General features: G+C 38.0%; 2 protein-coding genes across 2 annotated transcripts; one reads left to right on the top strand and one right to left on the bottom strand.

Annotated features, from left to right (window-relative positions):
- The first annotated feature begins 8,234 nt into the window (after nt 1–8,234).
- Nucleotides 8,235–16,800, top strand: LOC109008434 (heat stress transcription factor A-5-like). The gene is made up of 3 exons (XM_018988516.2): nt 8,235–8,643; nt 9,385–10,641; nt 16,402–16,800. Exons 1-2 carry the CDS (start codon nt 8,416–8,418, stop codon nt 10,609–10,611), a joined length of 1,455 nt encoding a protein of 484 aa, XP_018844061.1. The 5' UTR covers nt 8,235–8,415; the 3' UTR covers nt 10,612–10,641; nt 16,402–16,800.
- On the bottom strand, nt 11,426–12,902 carry LOC118348896 (putative nuclease HARBI1). The gene is made up of 3 exons (XM_035691464.1): nt 12,369–12,902; nt 12,022–12,253; nt 11,426–11,895 (listed from the first exon to the last, which is right to left on the bottom strand). Exons 1-3 carry the CDS (start codon nt 12,900–12,902, stop codon nt 11,426–11,428), a joined length of 1,236 nt encoding a protein of 411 aa, XP_035547357.1.
- Nucleotides 16,801–22,761: the final 5,961 nt, after the last annotated feature.

Raw genomic sequence — 22,761 nt, 5'->3', positions numbered from 1 at the left:
CAAGCACCAACCATCAAGAGTGTTACACATTGATATTAGACAGACACCGGTCTCTGTATTATCAAGCTATGGAAATAGAAGAAATTATCTCAACGTTACTCAAAATCAAAGAGCTGGTCGAGCAAACATAACAATGCTATGAAGTTATCATGCAAACATTCAAAGATATCAAGAACAACTTTGAAAGCTTCAGGAAGAACTTCAATGAAGAGTTCACCTATCTGGAACACCAACTCTACATTCTGCAGAAACAGGAAAAATGCTCAGCAATTATAGAAGAAAAAGAGGTAGTCAACCGGATCATGTTCCTCTTTCTCTTGTTCCCATAAATTCCGTTAGAAATCGAAGACCATTTTCTCCATTCTCAAATCTTCATCTTCGACTCTCGAGTCCTTCCTTTGCTCTCAAAAATTATTTCATTTCTCTTTCATTTTCGTCGGTGAAGCCTAGCAATAACTTAACCATCGCGATGAATCTAGATACTAGATGGAAACTTGATCTTGGTGGGCTCCGATTACAACCCTCACGTTTCTTCTTCTTTAACCTCTATCTCTATCAATGTCGTTTCCACTCAGCAAAGCATCCTCTCTCCCCAATATTTTCCAATTACAATCAAAATGGACTCCACCCTCCTAGACCCTCAATTGAATCTCAATCTTCTTCATCCGACAGAAGTTGCTCTCTAAACTCCCAAAAACTCGACCAATCCCAAACCCTAGTTTCTCAATCCCTTCACTATGACTCCTCATCTCCATTAACTCCCAGCTGCAACTACCTCTTCGTTGGCCATAATGACAAGTTGTCTACAAGGAGATCCCACCGGGAGCCAAATCGAAATCGAGAAGCTCGAGCACGGCATGGTGGTGGTGCTAGATCGGTACTAGCGGTGAGAGCAAGGAGATGCCTAGGGCCAAAACAGGGTCATCCTAGAGCGGGAGCATGATGGGCCCTGAGTTCTCTCACCTGTGGTGAGGAGGGAGGTATACTCTCAAAAAGCTAGAGGCCACCACCAAAGGGTGGTGCGATGAGAATGTAATTGACGAAGGTGGCTACGAGATTGTCTACCGTGGGGTCTTGCCTGATGGCACCAAAGTCGTAAAAAAAAACCTCGTGTATAACAAGGGACTTGACAAGAAAGCAGTTACAAATCTCGTGTATAAGGGTAAGGAACGTTTTGCCTCTCAATATAAACTTGAAAAGGCTCTACAAATTGGAACATGCATATATGATCAGGTTTTAAAATGGAATTGGAATAGAATGTATTTGTGAATACCCCTATGGTTGACATTGATTGTGTTGTCTTTCTGGGACGTGTTGGCTTGGGAGGCTCTCCCAGCTTTGAAAGGATTGTATGAAGAATCTGAGGTTGCCTTCATGCTTCACTTGAAAGAGGCAGTAATTGTACCTCAATTGTTTGTGGAAATGTCAATTAAGAGTGATACGATTTTGATCTTTAGGTGTTTGGTGTTGGGTGTTTGGTGCAACTTGGGAAATAATCTTCCCAAGTGCTGGACTGAACAGAAGTAGCACCCTATTAGTTTCCACCTTTTGTCTATCTCGACTGATGGAAATTTTTCATCAAGTAGCGGTAAGATTCAACCACTAGAAATTAAGGTTCTAGTTTTGAATTTTCCAACAGAGAATTACACCTTGCCTGAGTTTGTAGAAAATACTAGTTATGAGGTAATTGAGCAGAACATTTTGTTGTTGAGGGAGCAAGGTCTAGGTCTGGCAGAGGTTTTGAATCTCCCAAAGTTCTTTTTAATGGTAGTTGCGGAAAAGAATCAGTGGACCCTTGCTGATAAGCATCTAAGTCTCTTCATCAATTGGGTACTGTGATGGGTTGCAAACTCAATTTTCAAAGGATGATAACACTGCCCAATTGCATTGGTTAAAGTCTAACCTTATCTATCTAGAGTATTAAAAACTAGTTGGTAGTAAGACATGTGGAGGGGACACTAGAGGCTACAAATATATGGTGGGTTCAAAATCCAATGTTAATTCATTTTCACACACTTTTGTTGCAGCTAGTGTCAACTTATTTGATGGTATACCTCCAGCCAATCCAAGGAAGTCCTTGTCCGTTGATGTTGGTGTTTCAGTTGATGGCTCCCAAGGGCTCTCTCAAGGTCTTTTGGTAACGTTGGCTATTGTTGTGCATAGCATACCTGAGGGATTTGATGTTAAGCCGACACTTGGTATAGCCTCTAAAGTACTTATTCATGGCATAGAATATTTTATTGCTACGGAGGCAATTGAGCTAGCTGAACAAGTGGAGTACATTAATGTTTTTTTTTTTGGATATACAAGATTATTGTTGGTCCCGCCTATTCCTATTATCCATGGCTATAAAGTGGAAGATGGGGCTTATGATGGTATAGGAGCACTCCTTAATGGTGGGGTTGTGGTGAAATAAGGTGTGGCAACTGAGACAAGGAAAGTCTTTGTTTTCTACCCTGGTTGTGGGGGTGGTACCTTTGATGTCAGTGTCTTGACAATTGAAAATGGTGTTTTTGAGTCTTTTGATCCATTACCCTAACGGCAACACTCATCTCAGAGGTGAGGAAATTGATTATAGAAAGACCATCATGGGACCTGTCAAGAAGACTAGGGAAGATGCCAGATTAGAGAAGAAGCAAATTCCTGGAAGTTTGTTGGTCCAATGACTTCTTAAGGTCTACTTTGGACATATACCCGCACCTTGTAAGCAATGTGCTTTGAAGGGGAAGAGTTTGTCACACTTCTGTACATGCACAATGATAGACCGAAGTCATTGGGGGCTTAGTAGGCTCAGTTCTGTTAGGCGTGTTGGCTTGTGGCCATTTATTTTATTTACATGTTACTGTTGATTTGGGCCATGGCCCATTTATAGTTGTTAGGATTATATGAGTTGTTTTCATTTTACTGTTTGCTTAAGTTGGCTTCAGATCCATTACTTTGTAGGAGCAAGTTAGTATTTGTAGTTGTGTTGGACGCACTTGAAAAACATCCAGAAGCTTAATACACATATTTTCTATTCTTCTCTCTCTTCTTCTCTTGGAGGCTAGGTCAACCTCGAATCTAACTGATTTCCTTCCACTTTCTCTCACATTTTCTATTCACCCAAGCGCCAACCATCAAAAGTGTTACATCCATCAAACACAAGCTAGCACTCTCCTAGGACGACCTTGCTTCCACACCATCTGGAATTCAGCCAACAACCTCCAAACCACTCTCTAGCCTACTCCCAAGTCAACCCTTATGGGCCTCGATAAAAACCATTCAACACAACCCAAGGTCTCAGCCCATCCAACCCCATTTCGCCAATCCAAACAATCATCAACCAGCAACTCTAAACTCCCAATCCCAACAAACTTTCGGGAGCACACCAAAACAACATAAGCATAGCAAACAACAGCAAACCAAACAAGCACCCCACTATTCATAATTTCACTATTCACAATGTTAGGTTGTGGAGCTTGATTGGTTTGAGAGCTGGAAAAGGTGCAGACAAGTTGTTTGCTCGATTGTCACTCAACCTGGCACTCAAGCAAAGCTCAGGCAGTGAGTTTGCCCGAGATGCGCTAGACAATTTGACTAAGCAAAACTTGGACAACGGCAGCCTCGCTCGACAGTCTGCTCGAGCCCATGTTGGATTGGATGTTTGCCGGTGGTTCGTTTAACACCTGCCCAAGTGAAGAACCCTATTTTTGCTAGATTAGGATTTCCAATGTCGTTTACTATATATATGGTATGTTTTGGAATAGAAACATATCAGATTAAACAAAAAGGTACAGAAACGATGTAGAGCAATATTGTGTGAGAGAAAAGGTCCTAAAGAGAGAGTTGAGATTTGTTAGTAGAGTGAAGCTCTTGGAACTCACTATGTATGATTGTAATCTCCTCTGTAATAACATCCCTTGCAGCTCTATGGACGTAGGCACATTGTCAAACCACGTTAAATATTGTGTGTCGTGTGTGTGCTTGATTCTGACGTTTTTGCTTTTATTTCGCTATCTGTCTCGTTATCGTTGTGTGTGGGTGTGGTGTGGTGTTTCTCACAACACACAACTCCAAAATAAAAACCCATGTGCCACCCACACATACAAAGACAAATCGTAACTTTACAAACTCTAAAACCTTGATCCATGTCCCTTCCCATAGTGTCTCATCAACAACTCCTCTCTTTATGGAACTATTCATAGATAACCTTCCACATCAACTCTACTGACAAACACACATTATTTACATCAACTATCTCATAAGAAATCGCCTAAAGGAACAAAGAAACTATCCCAATTACTAGCTGCACCAACTCAATCCTCCACTAGCAACACTCTACTAGACATCCACATAATCTATCAACACCAAGCATCTCATCCCAATTAAAGAACCCTCTCCCTTCAACTCCCTTTATAGACCCTTCATTTTAATACACAAGCAATCCCTACAATCATCTCAACACCGCCACCTCCTTCCCAAACCCTACCTCTCACCAACAAAACTCTCACTACCTCAAACAAACTAGCACAATCTCCCCAAATTTACACCTCCTCAATCCCCCAAATGGCCAAAACTACCAAATTTACCCTCTCATTCTATAAAAGCTACACTTAACCAATATACAACCCACACTCCTTCCCCAAATAGCACACATCTACCAACTACAATGGCAAACAACTTTCCTCCACCCCTGATCACCAAGCCCCCTCTAACCAGGTAGATAGAAGTTAATGAGGCTAGCTTTTGGTAGAAGTTGCTGTTATTTTAGAATAGAGAGGTTAGGGGCCGGACGCAGTGTTAAGAGGAGATTTACACCCTCCAATGGACTTGTGACACGTATGCTTTCTAACAAGTTAAAAATATAACCGATTGTAGGTAACCAAATCTCATACACACACTCTCTCTCTCTCTCTCTCTCTCTCTCTCTCTCTCTCTCTCTCTCCTTCCTCTTAAGCCAAAGCTTTCACTTTCTCGCACCCCTCAATCGTTGTCCCTCCCTCTCCCCTCAAGCCACCGCAGCCATCATGCTCAGTTCTCTCCCTCAAGCCCGCAACTCTCTTTCTCACCCCTCAGTCACTGCAATGGTTGCAATGAGAGAAAGTGAAATGTGTGATAACTCATAACTGGGTTATTGGTAGGGGTTCTTGAATGCTTCAAGATGACTGCCACCATGATCAACGAATGCATAAAGGGTAGGAATATACCAGTTGAGCTGGAAGCAAAGAATGCAGGAATAAAAGCAAATTGCAAAAGTGTCTTGGCATAAGACATAAAAGGAAAGGACAACATCAGTTGATATGGAAACAAATAAGTTATTCAGGAAAGCAGAATGAAAAAGCATCGTAGAGTAACGTCATGCTACTTAGGGTTTGTAACAATTCCTGGTATCCATATCCCAATTATGTTTTCCAATTACATTTTCTTGATTTACAAACAACCACAATAAATAGTCATGCATTCATACCACAAGTACAGTAGACGATGCCTTAAGTTAGCAATTAGGTTAAGAGGAGAGAGAGGGAGAGCGATTGAGGGGTGAGAAAAAGTGAGAACTTCGCTTGAGGAGAGAGTAAGACGAGAGCGAAAATCAATCTTAAGAGAGCAAGAGAGGGAGAAAGAGACAGAGAGAGGTGGGGGGGGGGTGTGGGAGTGTATGGGATTGGTCACCTGCATTTGGTACTATTTTTATTTGTTAGAAAGCATACGTGTCACAAGTTCCTTTGAAGTTTTTCCGTCTTAACACCACGTCTTGTTTGAAGTTTTTCATTTTTAGAATCCTTGGTGATACAAGAAAGAGAGAGAAAACAATGTATTGGGAATATAAATTATCCAAGGCCCCCACCTATTGGGAAGATTAATAATATCCAAGCAACTATTTATAACTCATTTAATAAGGCATTAGTACTAATGCATCAAAAATACTAAAGTTGTTTTTCTTTAATCTCAAATTTTGTGTAACTGTTTTTCATTTAAAACAGAATTGTAGGAAAACTTGTATGTATATATCATCACTGTACTAAAAATTTTAAGGGATTTCTCTCCATTTCAATGTGTATTTAAACAAAATGAAGAACTTCGCTTACACTTGGGTACCATGGGTCTAGGGTTGTAATCAAGCCAAGCCAAACCGATCTTTGACTTGCTGAGCATGGCTCAACTTAAAAAACTCGAACTCAATATTTTTATTTAGTCTTTGTTCGAGCTCGACTCGATATGCTAAACTCTCAACTCGAGCTCGAGTCGAACCGAGCTCAAGTTCGGCTCGAGTTGTTTATTTTTTTTTTTAATAAGATTTAATAATTAATAAATTAGATAAATAAAAGCTAAAATATCTAATTTTAAATTTGTACAATTAACAGGTAGAACCTCTATTGAATTATAAGATTTTAAAATTTATAAATAATTAATAATTAACTAGTTGATATTTATCCATAATAATAAAATAGTATATGCCTACATAAATTATTAATACATACACATATATGATAGTATATATCTATTTCATATATTGTTCGCACATACTAGGAGATGAAATTATTAAGTTTTATTGATTAATTATTGTACAAATTATAAAATATAGCTATGAAGTATATTCAATATTTAAGCATAAATAATTAGGTTACATATTATATATATAATTATAAAAGTGTTATGCTTATATTATTTAGCTAATACATGTGTGTGTGTACATGGGTGTATGTATATATTTATCAATATATAAATAAATTTTAATCGAGTTGAGTTAACGAGTCGAGTCAGGTATAAACGAGCGGGGCTTAGCCGAGTCAAGTCGAGTTTTTTTTTCAGATATGTGTCATTTACTAATCAAGCAGGTATCTGCTTTCAATGGCGAGATTTTTTTCAAGAGTCAAGTTCAATTTAAGTTTAATCGGATAAGTACCGAGCAGACTATCGAACAGACTAATTCATTTACAACCTTCCATAGGTCAATCCATCAACGATTATAGCACTATCAACTACATTGATAATTGTTGGTCAGGATTCTGAATTTGATGTTTTGATACCCATACCAAAGTTCGGCAAATTGTATTCAAAAAGTTGATCAACTCATTGAATCAGATAATTAATGACAAATTTAAATAAGCTATACATATAAGGGCTCGTTTGATTATATAGATGAAATGAAAATTAAATAAAATATTGTTAAAATATTATTTTTAATATTATTTTTATTTTAAAATTTAAAAAAGTTAAATTATTTATTATATTTTATTTAAAAATTTGAGAAGGTTATAATGATTAGATAAATTAGATAAGATAAAATAGCTTGTTTGCCCAAGTGTTAGGAAAAAAAAAAAAAAACATCTAACACAATTTTAAGAGTCAAATCTTAACTAATAATGTAAGTATAAATTACCAATTATTTGATAGTTATAGAAAATTGCCGATAATTCAATATTGTTCTAGACTTGACAAAAATGTAAACACAAAAAGAAAAAAAAAATTATTTTTAAAAAATTAAGTAAAAGTGTAAAACAAGTATTTACAATTTACCCAACGCCCTTTTGTAAATCCTTATAATTTGTATTTTCCTTACATTTATTATATTAAATTTATAATAATTTAGAGAGCCAACTTTAAAGATAGAACAAAGTCTTGTTTGGTTATACAGATGAAATGGAATGAGAGTTAAAGTTGAATAAAATATTTTTAAAATATTATTTTTGTTTTAAGAGTTGAAAATGTTAAATTATTCATTATATTTTATGTGAAAATTAAAAAAAATTGTAATAATTATATGAGGTGATCTTATCCTTACATTTATCATATTAAGTTTATAATAATTTAGAAAGCCAACTTTAAAGTAAGAACAAAGTTTTATTTGGTTACACAGATGAGATGAGAGTTAAAAATTAAATAAAATATTCTTAAAATATTAATTTTTTAATATTATTTTTATTTTAAGACTTGAGAAAATTGAATTATTTATTATATTTTATGTAAAAATTTGAAAAATTTATAATGATTATATGATGTGATCTTATTTCATATACTAAACCAAACCAGACCTAAAATCTAAGATTTTGTATTTTTTCGTTTTTTTTTTTTTTTTTGTGGCTCATAATATAATTTTCACCCGAAACAAATAAAGAATCAAAGATGAATACTATTATTAATTTGAATAATTTGTTAAATTATATTAACTAATAACTGGAAATTGATAAGATTAAGGAAACAAAAACCTTTGGACAACAATATTCCGGACCGTACAGATAACACCGTGGAGAAAAGTCAACTGCTCTTAACGGCCTCAACCGTACAGGTTAACCACCGCCACCGCATCTCATCTGCATCTCGCGCGATCTAATTTGTACCCTCTCAACTTTAATTGCCTCGAGAATCCTCTCTCTCTCTCTCTCTCTCTCGGGTTCTGATTTCCCCTAAAGATCCGTCCAATTCCCCCACCCGAAGATGGACGAAGGTCCGACTACGAGTGGTAGCGGAGTTGGTGGTCCGGCGCCGTTTCTGATAAAGACGTACGACATGGTGGACGACTCGACGACCGACGAGATCGTGTCGTGGAGCTCCGACAAGACCAGCTTCGTGGTCTGGAACCCGCCTGAGTTCTCCCGCCTCCTCCTCCCCACCTTTTTCAAGCACAACAACTTCTCCAGCTTCATCCGCCAGCTTAATACCTACGTGAGTCACAACCCCCCCCCCCCGCGATCCGATTCCCTTCCTTTGTTCTTTATTTCTACTTTCGATTTCGTTCTGTTTTGTTTTCGTGTGTGTGTGTTTTGCTAGAATCTCCGGATTCAAATTGGGTGTTTTATTTTGGTACCGTGTTTCTCAAATGTTCTTTCCAATAAGTCTGGCCTGAAAATATAGCAGTCGGTGCTAAATTAAATTAAGAAATTGTTTATCGTAGTGGTCTTGTGTTGTCTGTAATCTCTCCCTTGATCACTCTGTTTTAGCAACTACGTGGTAGCATTCTTTTCCATGCATTCTGATTGCTGAATTTTTCAATTCATATCCTTGCCCTGGAACCAGAGATTGGCATGGAATGAGTTCAATAGACAGAAGGGAGAACTAGATTCTGATTGCCCCGGAACTAGTTCAAGTTTTTCAGGGATTGACTGTTATTCTGAAGCACCTAAATTTGTTACTGATTAAAATGCATTTTTTCTCAACCACTTTGTTTTCTTCATAACTTTCCAGAATTTACCAATAGACCTATGAAAAAGATTATTTTCCAATAGTCTTTTCCAGTTTTCTACGTTATGAATAATTTTTGGCAACCTTTTTTACAATTAGTTTTTGCAACATTTGCCATCAGTTGTTTTTGGTAGTCCACAAAGAGGTTTTATGTAATTTTTGCAACAACCCATGTACAGAGGTCTTATTTAATAATCGGAGAATGTTTGGTTTTGATGTGAGCAGGGATTTCGAAAGATTGATCCTGAGAGATGGGAGTTTGCCAATGAAGATTTTGTGAAAGATAAGAAACATCGTCTTAAAGATATCCACCGCAGAAAACCTATTCACAGCCACAGTAATTCTCAAGGTTCTGTGGTGCATCCAGAAAGAGCGGCTCTTAATGACGAGATAGAGAGGCTTATGCGTGAGAGAGCTACACTTGAGGCAAATGTTTTGAGGTCAAAACAACATCGGTCAGCTGCAAAGTTTCATTACGAAGACCTAAAACAACACGTGGATAAGATGGAGCAGAGGCAGGAGACGTTGCTGGCCTCCTTAGACAAGGCTCTTCAGAACCCTTCTTTTGTGGAAATTCTTGTTCAGAAAATTGAATCTATGGGTTTCTCAGCATATAATAAGAAAAGACGACTGCCACATGTTGATCACTCACAGCCAGTTGTAGTGAACGGTTTTGTGGATAACCATAGCAGTTCTAGATCTGGGTTTGGGAATGATTCTCATCAATTTTCAAATAAAGTAAGATTAGAGTTATCACCAGCTGTTTCAGACATTAACTTGGTTTCACATAGCGCACAGAGTTCCTATGAAGATAAAGCATGTCTGCAGAGAAAAGTATCCGAAGAAGAACCAAAAGGTGGGCAGACAAGAACTGAAGGATTTGTATTTCCACATGAAACATTAGAACTCTCAGATGCAGGAACGTCTTTTACTCAAAAAATGAATTCCAGTTTGTCTCAAATGGTGCCAACCAACGAAGCCCCTAGGCCCCAACACTTGCAGCCAAGTTTGGATTCTAATGAAGAAGGTGATAGTCATATTTCCTTCCATTTAAATCTGACCCTGGCATCTTCTCCATTGCAAGTCGACAAAAGTCCTTATTCAGCAAGGATGCCCCAACTAGCAAAGGAAATTGGACAGTCCCGAGATTCAAAGTCTAAGACCAATGGTGAAGAATCTGATACAACTACAGCTATGAGAAAATATCGGGCTGATGACACAGATTTATCTTCCTCTCAAAGGGCACCAAGTAACGATCAAGCGCCTGCAGTGGCTTCTGTTAGAATAAATGATGTCTTTTGGGAACAGTTCCTAACTGAAAGACCAGAATGTTTGGACAATGAAGAGGCAAGTTCTACATATAGATCAAACCCAAATGATGAGCAAGAAGGGGGAAGTTCAGGCCTTGGGGTGTCCGGAAAGACCAAGAACACAGAGCAGCTAACTCTTTGACCGTCAATTTTATTATGAACACAATGACAACTTAGGTGTCGTTTGGATTTGAAGATGGGTTGAGATGATTTAAGATGATTTGAAATGAGTTTTAAATAGTAGTGAGATGAGTTGAGATGAGTTGAGATGATTTATGAATAGTAGTGAGATGAGTTGAGATAATTTATAAGTTGTTGTAATTTATTTATGAATTGATATGGTTTTAACTTTATATTAAATGTTATTTATAAATTATTGATAAAGAAGTATTAATAAATTATTAATTACCCAGGTACTTTTTTTTTTTTTAATGAAGTGAATAATAAAAATTTTATTGTTACAATAGTCTTTTCTAATGAAAATACAACAAAATTTTGATAATAAAGTTAATCATTTATTCAAAAATCCCAATTGTAATTGTTTGCAAAAAAACGTTAAATAATATTAATATATTATAAAATAATTTTTTCAAATAGCTGTGCTTAAATTCATTTCCCATATTCACCGTAGTAATGGGAAATTTTCCCTACCTCTAATTTTCAATTATAGTCAATAATAATCAATTAGGAAAATAACATCATTAAATTATAAAATCAATCCTTGTAAATTTGTGTACGATAAAATTTACATATCGACCAATTATTTATGAAACTAAATTTACGTATATAGCTTATAATATTAGCAACCATATTTCTAAATAAATTTGCTACAAACTTCCCTATCTATATAAATTATTGCTTATATATTGCCAGACCAAAATAAAATTTGCAATACATTTGAATCTCTAACCACACCCTTATATAGTCTCAATAATGTCAATATTTATTAATATAAGTCAATGACCACTCCTAGCTTCCCACATACGTTTGGCAATGTCATCCCTAATTGCAGTCATAGCTCGGGCTGATTCGACGGTCATGTCAGGATGATTTCCTGAAACTGCGGCGTCGCTATATGCACGACCGCTTGGACTGAGCTCCATATCTCTCCACTCCTCGAACAACCAGTCATTCGGGCTCGTCATTCTAATAAAATTGTGTAACGTACAACATGCAATGATCAGATCCCCTTGCCTCCCAACTTTATAACCAGGCATGAGTCTTAAAATTCTAAATCGTGATTTCAAGACCCCAAATGTACGTTCTATTACGTTACGAATACATGAATGACGATGATTAAAATAATCTTTATACCCCCTAAATCCCCGCTGACCCTGACGGTCACTTCTATGATATCTCTCTCTAGGGTAAGGGGGCATAAATCCTCGAGTACATGGATACGCCGAATCGACTAGATAATAATGACCTGTCAACCATTAACATTATGAGATAATCAGGCCCCAAGCAACGAATCCCGAGCTTTTTAAAAACAACAGATATAAAGACCCAATATAATCAGACAAAAATAATTGTGGCATTCGAACTGATTTACCATCGAGAGGCATTGGAAATGCGTTGCGGCCCTGAGACAATGCATCGATGAATACACGTGCATCATGCGAGCTCCCCTCCCAACCAGTGTACAGGAATGTGAATTTCATGTCCAAGTCACATACACACAATACGTTTTGGGCAACTTTGCCATGCCGGTTGCGATATGCCTCACGCACCTCTGCAGGTACAACAGCGTCGATCATGGTCCCATCAATTGCACCAATGCATCCCTGTGAACGAGTAAGCGGACATGATACATACGAATACATACGGTTTAAGTAATTTACAAAACAATGATCCAATATGTACAGAATTATATTTTATTATCTACCATAAACAACTTACCTCAAACCAAGGATAATTTCTCGGATTGGCTGTGATTGTTGGGTGCACCCCGGATGTGTGAGTTGGGTAAATAAGATGTGTCCCTAGCCTACACAGGGCCTTCATAACATTCCTCACATGGGCATTAACAATTTCTGTTGAATGTTGAAAGCGCTGCCCCACAATCCGTTGTTCGTCTCCAGCTGCCACTACCGATGTGAACATGCCTATTTGTTCCTCGACGGTCAACCCTTTTCTAGTATCCTTCAAAAAACTATTTGAACGTAACAAGCTGCATAATGCGCAGAAGGCATCAACCTCAAGTCGGAATAACTCGCGACAATTTCTTGGATTCCCATTCAAAACTTCCAAAATATATTGATGTCCCCGTAATCCGATATTGTGTTGTGGCTGTCTAAGCTGTTGTTGTGCTTCTCTACCAACCCTCACAAGAAATGCGAGCGTCTCAAGATCCTCAGTTGCAAGGTCATCTTCACTACTATCAGTCAAACACACATTAGGGAACGTATCATCTGAATCTCGATTCACGTTCATCGAGTACCTTCCTGCTGACCAATTCCCATTGTGCACAGTGGGTTAATTCGTACTATTTTATCTTTACAACAGTTGTAAATAATCTGTCACAAGTTAACAAAATAATAAGGAGGTACTACGATAATCATATAATATATTAAACATAATCCAATATAATCATACAGAACCCGAACAGAGCCTAAAACAGGTCCTCCATAATCCGTCCTCATTTCAATCAGATTACAACAAATCAAACAGATAACCCACATTGGAAAAGTAGTTGTTTATAAACTCATCAAAGGAATCCAAATAGTCTCATGAAAAATAAAGGGTGACAATGCCATTGAAAATATAGCCTAAGAATTAAAAATGAGCCTACTTTAACAATTACGGGCTCAATCGTCCCTCCTTGCAGCATCCAAGGACAAGAAAAACTGTCGCATCTCTGGGTTCAGTAATTCCTTAATTGCGCGAACAAGTTGGGATGGCTCCAACGGAGGGGAAAGCTCGCTGAGCAACGTCGCACAATGACTAATCGGATCATACCCCGCATTGGTCCCATCACTAGGCTCTGACTTTTTGCTGCGCTTCGATGATGCCACAGCTTCTGCATCCTCATATCGTTTACGCCTCGCTCTCTGCGTCAATTTAACCTCCTCGACGGCCTCAGAAAGCTGCACCTCAAAATCGCTCTTCTTTCTTGGCTTCGGCCTACGTGATGACCCAGTCACGGCATCCACTGCAGGTGACCCGATCCCCATCAAGTCAATAAAGTCATCATTGCCAATGGGCAATCCCTGTCGATGGCCTAGTGCGGGAGGGCGTCGAGCTCGCATCTCCTCATCCAGGCGCCGCTCGTCTCTATCTGCGGGTAGCTGTGTTGATGCGTGTTGCATAGTCCCGTATGCAACGGACGCGCCAAATATGGTGCACAACTCCTCGTACTTTGGGCAGCCAAAAGTACGAAACCTCCCCCATTTCGATTTAACCTAACAATTATAGAAGAAACATACGCAGTTAATAATCAAACATTGAGTGCTCAAACAACAAATTTGAAGGGTGCAATAAAGATGGTTAACTTTAATTAAAATTTTACCCTAATGGCATTCTCCCAGCACTCGTCACTCGCGACAACTGTCTTTGTGTCGGGATCCCAACCCATACCAGTTTGGCTCAACAAATCGGTAAACAAGCGCTGCATCCCCTTCAACCTCGTCAATTTTCCACGAACCTGGTTCCCGTCAAACACTTTCTTCCCAACAGGAGTGAGTAGCTGTGCATAAACTCCATGCTCTCTAAACGTTATCTTTCCGCCCTTTAATCTACCTTGAAGCGCGTCCTGGTAGAGCATGTCGATGAATATCTCCTCCATGGCATCGCCCCAAAGCACATTATCCCGGCTCGTATCTTCGGGGTCATCCATTTCAAATAGCTAAAATGGTAATATAAGGAAAAAAGAAAAAAGGTTTTGCATGTCAACTACGCTATGTTATATGCGTTAATATGAGTAACGAGCCGGAATTACAAATGACCCATACATGTTGATACGGCTGATGTCTAGCAGATGAGCGTAAGGAGTATCGCTATGGGAACATGGATGACGGAAGTTTATTAATCCCCATATATATTTATTATATATAAGTACACAACAGTAGTAGAGGAAAATTGACAAAAATCAAAACATCCCACTACCACATTCAACCACATGCGTACCACAATAACAACCCAAGAAACATAACATTAATAAATACACAGGGCCATGATAGAAATTAACATACTTGGAAGCATTGCAGATTTTTTGGTTATTTTATTAATGGTCATTGTGTATAAAAATAAGAATTTAAACAGATGCTTGTAAAAAACACATTAGGGAACAAATACCCGAGCCCCAATACCCGAGCTCTGTAGCACTCAAAAGTCTCAATATAGATGGTCTATCACTGCGACTAATTGGCTCCAATACCCAAGCCAAGTAGCACTCAAAAGTCTCAAGCTGTTCATACAAACTACAACCCCTCAAAGTCCTGTAAATTGTGTACACTGCAAAACAGTGTGAAGTTGGAGAAATGCACAGGAAATATGTGGTCAGTGCAGCAACTTCACGCAGAGCAGCAGTGAAGTGCCAAGCCCGAACACACAATACCTTGAGGGGTACCTTTTAATTAGCCAACAATTAACAAAATTCCAACATGCCTATAATCACACATTACCCAGCATCTACATACGGTTTCTCATAAATTACCCAGCATCTACCTTTTAAAGGCAATGTTCAACTATCCATACAACAGATATAAATTACCCAGCATCTACATACGGTCTAAATTTGTCTAACCTCATGCACTATAAACAAGTTTAGGAATGCTACTAAAATGAAAGTGCACTTAGGTGTCCCATATATATATATATATATATATATATATATATATATATACCTGCTAATATATTTGTTCTGCTTCAGGTCCGAACTTCATGGGGGAAAAATAAAAGCCTCGGGCGCATCCACAGAGATTTGTGAGTAACCAAACTTTTCCATTCATCTAATCTAAAGATAACATGCATTCTATTATTCATAATAATCTCGGTCAATAACCACAAGCCGAACCAAATTAGGCTCAAATTCATGTTCAAAAAACAAGAGTAATGCCCAGAAAAATTTACACATTTCGCATAAGGGACACGGCAGTAGATGCATTGAGATGAGATACACATACTTGGAAGGATCGTGTCCTTGGAGCCGTGGTGGTGATACGGGTACCCCGAAGGTGGTTACGGTGGATTCGAGTTCTTGAGGTTGGGTGTTTGGTGGTTTTCGGAATTGTAGCCTTCATTAGTGAGGGGGACACAATCAATTTGTAATGTAAAATCCCACGGAAACAGACCCCTAAATCTACACTGTTTGATGCGAATCTATCATGAAAACCCTAGACAAAGGGTCGCAGCGTTTGGGTCAGGGGCAGGGGAATCTCTGTAATGGAAAGGGGACGTGATTGGGTACGGTGTACAGGAATGAAAGAGCAACTGATTCTCGGTTGCTTGGACTGAGATGTGTACGGGCTAACCTCCCTGGGTTGCCTCTGTTCTAAGAAAATTTCGTTATCGCCTCAGTGAGTCACCTTCGAACACGCCTATTATCGATGATTGCAGATGAGAGGCATTCGGTCTGGCGTTGATGATGGCAGGGAGTATGACTACGAAGCGTTGAGACGAGCTCTACGCGGAGCCATAGCTGAGCCTGAGGAGCTTCGGTGAGGGTGATTCGTGTCTTGCACCAGGAGTCTGCGTGAACCGAATGGGTGAAGGGTGGGTGGGAGGGCCTTGAAGAGCCTTTACACCCTCTGTCTTGCCCAGTCAAAAGGCATAAAGCAACGGTCATAAAAGGCTGGGCACGTCTCCTTTGTCTTATGCGAAAGTTTCTTGACATGAGACCGTTTGGACAGACAACTTGGACCGTACGAAATCATCTTCAGATATTCGAAATCATCCTCATATATTCGAAGTCACCTTCGAATCCAAACAGCCCCTTACAGAAGGCTACTCCAGTTCTTCCCATGCCTTTGGTAGGTTAATTCATAAAAAACATGCCGGGAAACTGTCTGTTATTGGTTTGAAAAGTTCTTGCCAAGATGCCAGTGGTCCTTGGTTGCTGCTGGCTATTATTAGAGGTAGTGCCATTGTCCCGGAAAGAATGCATTAACAGTGTGGCATTCATATGTAATGTGAAACCAAGCATCTGGTTGTATTAACAGTGTGGCATTCATATGTGGAGAAAATCAGGCCGATCCATCTTGCTGAAGAAGTATTCGTGTGTTCCTAAATTGATTTTAAATTTGAAGTGTGATACCTGATTCAGTAATATTGGTCGAGTGACACAATTGTAACGGGTGTAAATTAAAATTATAAATATTTTGAGGTGTATAAATTGAAAAGTGTGAATATATGTGATGGTTGATGAAAAAAAGTAGTTTTCTCCTATTTTTTCTATCCTGTCTTGTTTTTCCTCCCCTCCACTTTTCCCTTCTCTCTGTAGGGGTACCACGAAAGGTAATTGAGCTTTTATAAATAATGATTAAAGCTAATTGATTTCTATAATCCACTTTTCTTAATCAAACATGAATTAAAGATATAGAAGAAAGGGTGGGATAACCCGTATAAAAACCTCGTTACAGCAATAATAATGCTGGAAAGAGGGGGTAAAATTAAAACAAAGAGACAATGAATCAAAAGTTCAAGCCCATGTGAGGGACCATTAGAAGGCAGCTTAATGTGTTAATAAGTTGATTGATTATATACGGTTGGAGGCTCAACCCTGAAATGAGCCTAAATCAGGATGCATTGGTGGAGGCTGCAAAGCCATGATTTGCCTCAGCTGGAATTGGCGGGAGCTTGGAAACTCTCGGACAGTTCATGAACTCCACCTTTTGATGAAAACAAAGTGCCCTAATTTTGTTTTCCTTGTGGAAACAAAATGTAATAGAAACAAGGTGTAGTTAGTGAGGAATAAGATGGGGTTTGATTGGAGTTTTGTTGAGAATAGCAGGGGTCTAAGTGGTGGTTTAGCTTTCCTGTGGAATAGTACAAACACTGTTTGTTTGGACTATTACTCACAAAATCACATTTCCATTGTTGTTACAAGAAGTGAAGATGGAAAACAGTTGTTGTTGACTGGTTTCTATGTGAACCCTAGTATTGCTCAAATTAGTGAGAGCTGGAGATTACTTAGATGTATGGAACCTAATGATGAAATGGCCTGGATGTGATAGGGGATTTTAATGAAATCTTACGTCATCATGAAAAATATGGAGTTGTTACAAGACCTTATCAACAAATGGAGGATTTACAAATAGTTGTGGAGGGTTGTGGTTTAAGTAACCTTGGATTTCAAGCAAACAAGTTTACCTGGAGCAACAATAGAGAAGGACAAATGTTCACCAAAGAGAGATTGGATAGAGGTTTTGGTAACCTACCATGGTCTATGATGTTTGATTGCACTGCTATTATAACCTTAACTGTACAAACTTCAAATCACAATCCTCTTTTGATTAAAATGGGGGCCAAGAGGAAGAAATTAATCAGAAAAAATCCAGAACTAGCTCTGATTTTAATCATACTCCTAACTGCTCTATAGGGACTTCAACAGGTTCTTCCTCTAGGAAGAAATATTTTACAAAACCAAACAAATCAAGGGGAAAAAAACTACATCAACTCCGAAAAATTAGTGCTAAGAGGGAAACCCACCTAGTTATGATCATCAATTCCTCTCAAAAGCACTGAATCTGTATTCATATTCTCTTCAAACATCACACTAGATCGCCCCAAACTCAACTTAATCATACATTTATATAGAATATCGAAACAAGGATTTTAAAAGTACAATCATAACCAAAATTAACGATGTGGCTGGTCTCATCAAGGCTTTGCAACCTCTAACAGTACAATTCTATTCTCGACAGTAAATTTGTACTCTCTCTCTCTCTCTGCAAAAATAGAAATTTTGTGCGCATTTCCTTTGTTATCATAAATAGTATTTCCTTATCATAAATAGTGTTCCCTTTCAAAACTTGCCAATAATTACAAACACTTTATCTATATCTTTCACAACTTTCACATTAATTATCCATTCTCAATTATGATTATATTTTCATTACCTTCAATTGTTAAGCCTATGTTGAGATGGATGACGATATTGGACAATTGGCAGCTTCATTGTTTGGGCCAACTGCAGAGGAGACAATAGGTTGCACAACAATTGACTTCATGAACCACACATACAAGCTAATCAATACAATAACCTAACTAGTCAGCAAGTACAAATGGTGCTACATTTTACACAAAAAGAAAACAAAAGTATATTTATAACTACACAACTATATCACATATAGAACATTATAATCCTGATAGATTCACTTTTTCTATCGAGCTGCCACAACCTTGTCAAAATCATGATGGATAAATTCTGCATTTATATCCTCTCAGTTATTCAATAACCACTCTAAGACTCAAAATTCATTTGATGCAGGATCATTTACCTTATCTGCAAAACATTGCAACGCAAGCTTCAGAGAATGAATGGATTAACCAACTCGGCGTAGAAATAAATCAGCTTCAATAACAATACCATAAAAGATTTAATGTCCTTTCTATCTATGTTGTGGGTGAAGTAACAACATGACCTACAAATACACATCTCCCTCAAACTGCTTAATCACCATTTTGAGAACTTGACAAGACATTAGCCAGATATATGCTCCCACTGCAAAAACACTATAATTCCCATTCCCATGAGTAGCCTTCTTTGTTGAACTTGTGTGAGACTATGGTCTGTTTTAACTCATCTATACCTAACTTAGTACTATATAAATATAATATAATTATTGTACATCTTTAAGTTCATGCATTTTATCCGTTCATATATTAGCCTTTGATTTAGGAATTTTGAATAGTTGCCTACTTGTGTTAGGTTTTGTGTTGCTATATGTTAGGCAATTTACTGATCAATCTTGCCTACTCTTTGATTTTTTTTTTTAATTAATTGGGAACTAATAGGTAATTCAATGAGATGCAATTCTGTATTGCATGTAGGGAGTTATACTATATAGCATAATGCCAATAGCTTTGATGTATAATTCTATGTTCAATAATTGTGTGTTCACTTCTATGTTCCAAGAATTATGTTGTATAGCATAATGTCAAGAATTATATTGTATTTAATGTCAATAGTTATATTGTAATGCCAATAGTATTTAATGCCAATAGCTTCTATAATGCTATACAGTATACTATTGCCAATAGTTTTAACAATGCCACTAGTTATACTGTAATACCAATAGTTATAATGCTAGTATAATTGTTAGAGTCAAACACAAAATTATACATTAAATATAAAAATTATACAGAAGTGTCTCATAAAAGCTATGTGCCAATAGAATTGAAAGAACTATACACATGATTACTGGCCATGTTCCAAGATACTATAACTTTAATGCCTATAGCTTTGTGTTGTTGTATGTGAGGCAATAGCTTTAATGAAACAATTGATACACCTGGTGTCTATAAGATTTGAAAGGATATGCCAAATCTCATTCAGGCAGTCAAATTGGCGCAAAATCTGATTAATACATAGAAAACTTAGAGACTTTTGCATCAATATAGAAGATGGTCCCTATTTATTTACAATGGTATATTGAACAGAAATGAATGATAAACATTTTGAAAATTGTGAGTGAATTGCATAGGAGTTCAAAACTTCTTTTTAATATTTTTTCTTTTGGTTAGCCAATAGATTCTAATATGCCCATTTTTTTTTTTTAGTCTATTTTCCTATTATTCATTAATTTTTCTTCTTATATATTACCTGTAAGCTTTGGCTCTACCTTTCATGTGTTTTAATAAAAATTTTATTCGCTTCTAAAATATAAACATGCAATTCAAGTTTGGTGGAATTTATAGATACAGATAAAGGAGAGTGGAAGGAAGATCTCATAGAAGAAGTGTTGGGGAAAGAAGAAGCAGATATAATTTATAAAATCCCTCTCAGTAAGCTAGGACTGAGTGATGAACAAATATGGGATTACACAAAAAATGCAATTTTTTAGTGGAGAGTGCACATCACCTGGATATGAGTCTAAAGAGGATGTAAAAAAGAGAATCTTCGAGTATCCATAGTGAAGGCCCAATGTAGAGGGAGATATGGAAGTTGAATGTCCCTGTAGTGGTTAGGAACTTCATGTGGAAAGCAGTAAACAACTACCTTCCTACTAAAGAAAATCTGGCTAAATGGAAGATAGTGGAAAACCCATCGTTCCCCATCTGTAATCGAGAAGTGGAATCAAGAAGTCACTCACGTTGGAGCTGTGGTGTTGCAACATATGTGTGGGCAGAATTTTCCAGTCAAGTCCAAAAATGGAACAACAGTGAGGTGGATTTATTCTCAATTTGGAAACTATTAGTGCAAAAACTGAAATAGGAGGATCTAAAGAAGTGGCAGTTATAATGAGAAACATATGGCTGAGGAGAAACAGGGTAATTTTTTAAAAGAATTTCTTAAGTCCGAAAGGGGTCATTAGAAAAGCCTTGGAAGATCTGAATGAGTATCAGATGGTACGAAAGGAGCAACTGGTGCTTCAAGAAAGTTTTCGTAAAGGACTTGGTTCAACAACTCACCAAGACTACTTCATAATTCAATTCATAATTGTTCTGTACAATTGTCGTATCTAAAAGAATCTCAAAGGATAAGTACAAAATATTCATAAAAAGGAAAGTAAATAATTACAATAAATTGAAATGGTCAAATGGTGGGATTCTGCACATGTCACGGGAGGATGTAAGAAAGCTGTCAATTGGCTACTGATTGTGCGGAACTGCTATCAAGGTGTTGCTGATTTACTGCTACGTTAACATCCCCCCGCAAGCGAATCGGGGGCTCGAAAACCATGAGCTTGTCTCGCAGGAGGCAGAACCGAGAGAATGAAAGACCTTTGGTGAAGAGGTCAGCTAACTGATCAACGGTGGCAATAAAATGAATGGAAATATCTCGGTTTTGAACCTTCTCACGTATGAAATGAACATCAACTTCAACATGCTTAGTGCGAGCATGAAACACTGGATTCGAAGCAAGAGAGATAGCTCTAAGATTATCACAATGAATAATAGGAGGAAAAGATAAGGAGATACGTAAATCTTTAAGAACCATTTGAATCCAGTAAACTTCAGCTGTGGTCATTGCAAGAGCGCGATATTCAGCCTCTGTACTCGATCTGGAAACAACCGATTGCTTCTTAGCACACCATGAGACCAAGCAAGGACCAAGAAAGACTCCATAGTCGGTAGTAGATCTGCGATCATCAGGATCGTCGGCCCAATCAGAGTCGGTAAAAGCATGTAAGTCAAGAAAACCACGTGTATAGTACAACCCATGATCTATCGTGCCCTTCAAGTAGCGTAAAACACGCTTGGCTGATGACCAATGTGTAGTGGTGGGAGAATGAAGATGTTGGCATAACTGATTCACGGAGTAGGCAATTTCAGGACGAGTGAGGGTGCAATATTGTAGAGCCCCCACAATTTGACGATACTCAGTGATATCTTCAAGAGGATCCCCCGAGGTAGAGGAGAGTTTGCCACCTGAAACACATGGAGCAGTGTAGGGCTTGGCTCCAAGCATTTTAGCACGATGTAGCACATCAAGAATGTACTTACTTTGTCGAAGGTGGAGGCCATGAGAGTCCCGAAACACTTGGATGCCAAGAAAAAAGTAAGAAGACCCAAATCCTTCAATGCAAACTCTGTGTGAAGTTTAGCAATTAAGGAGGAAATAAAAGAATCACTAGAACCTGTGATTAGTATATCATCAACATAAATTAAAATATAAATGAGAACACCGCCATGTTGATAAGTAAAAAGTGAATGATCCACCTGAGACCCAATAAAGCCAAGATCCACAAGAGACTGAGATAATCGTTTGAACCAAGCTCGAGGAGCTTGCTTGAGTCCATAAAGGGCCTTGTTGAGTTTACACACATAATCAGGAAAATTAGGATCAACGTAGCCACGAGGTTGTTCAATAAAGACTTCTTCATCAATGGTGCCATGGAGAAAGGCATTAGAAACATCCAATTGGCATATAGGCCAATCAAAGTGAACGACAATGGCTAAGACAAGTTGAACCGTGGCAGGTTTGATAACGGGACTGAACGTCTCTGAATAATCAATTCCATGGAGCTGTTCAAAACCTTTGGCGACTAACCTAGCCTTACGATGATCAAGGCTCCCATCCTCTTTTTGTTTCATTTTGTATACCCACTTAGTGTGAAGGATGTGTTGGTCAAGGGGACGAGGACAAAGAGTCCAAGTGTTGTTTTTAATTAACGCAGCATACTCCTGA

The sequence above is a fragment of the Juglans regia genome, chromosome 7 (assembly GCF_001411555.2).
Source record: "Juglans regia cultivar Chandler chromosome 7, Walnut 2.0, whole genome shotgun sequence".
NCBI lineage: Eukaryota > Viridiplantae > Streptophyta > Magnoliopsida > Fagales > Juglandaceae > Juglans > Juglans regia.
This window is presented reverse-complemented; position numbering and strand designations above follow the sequence as displayed.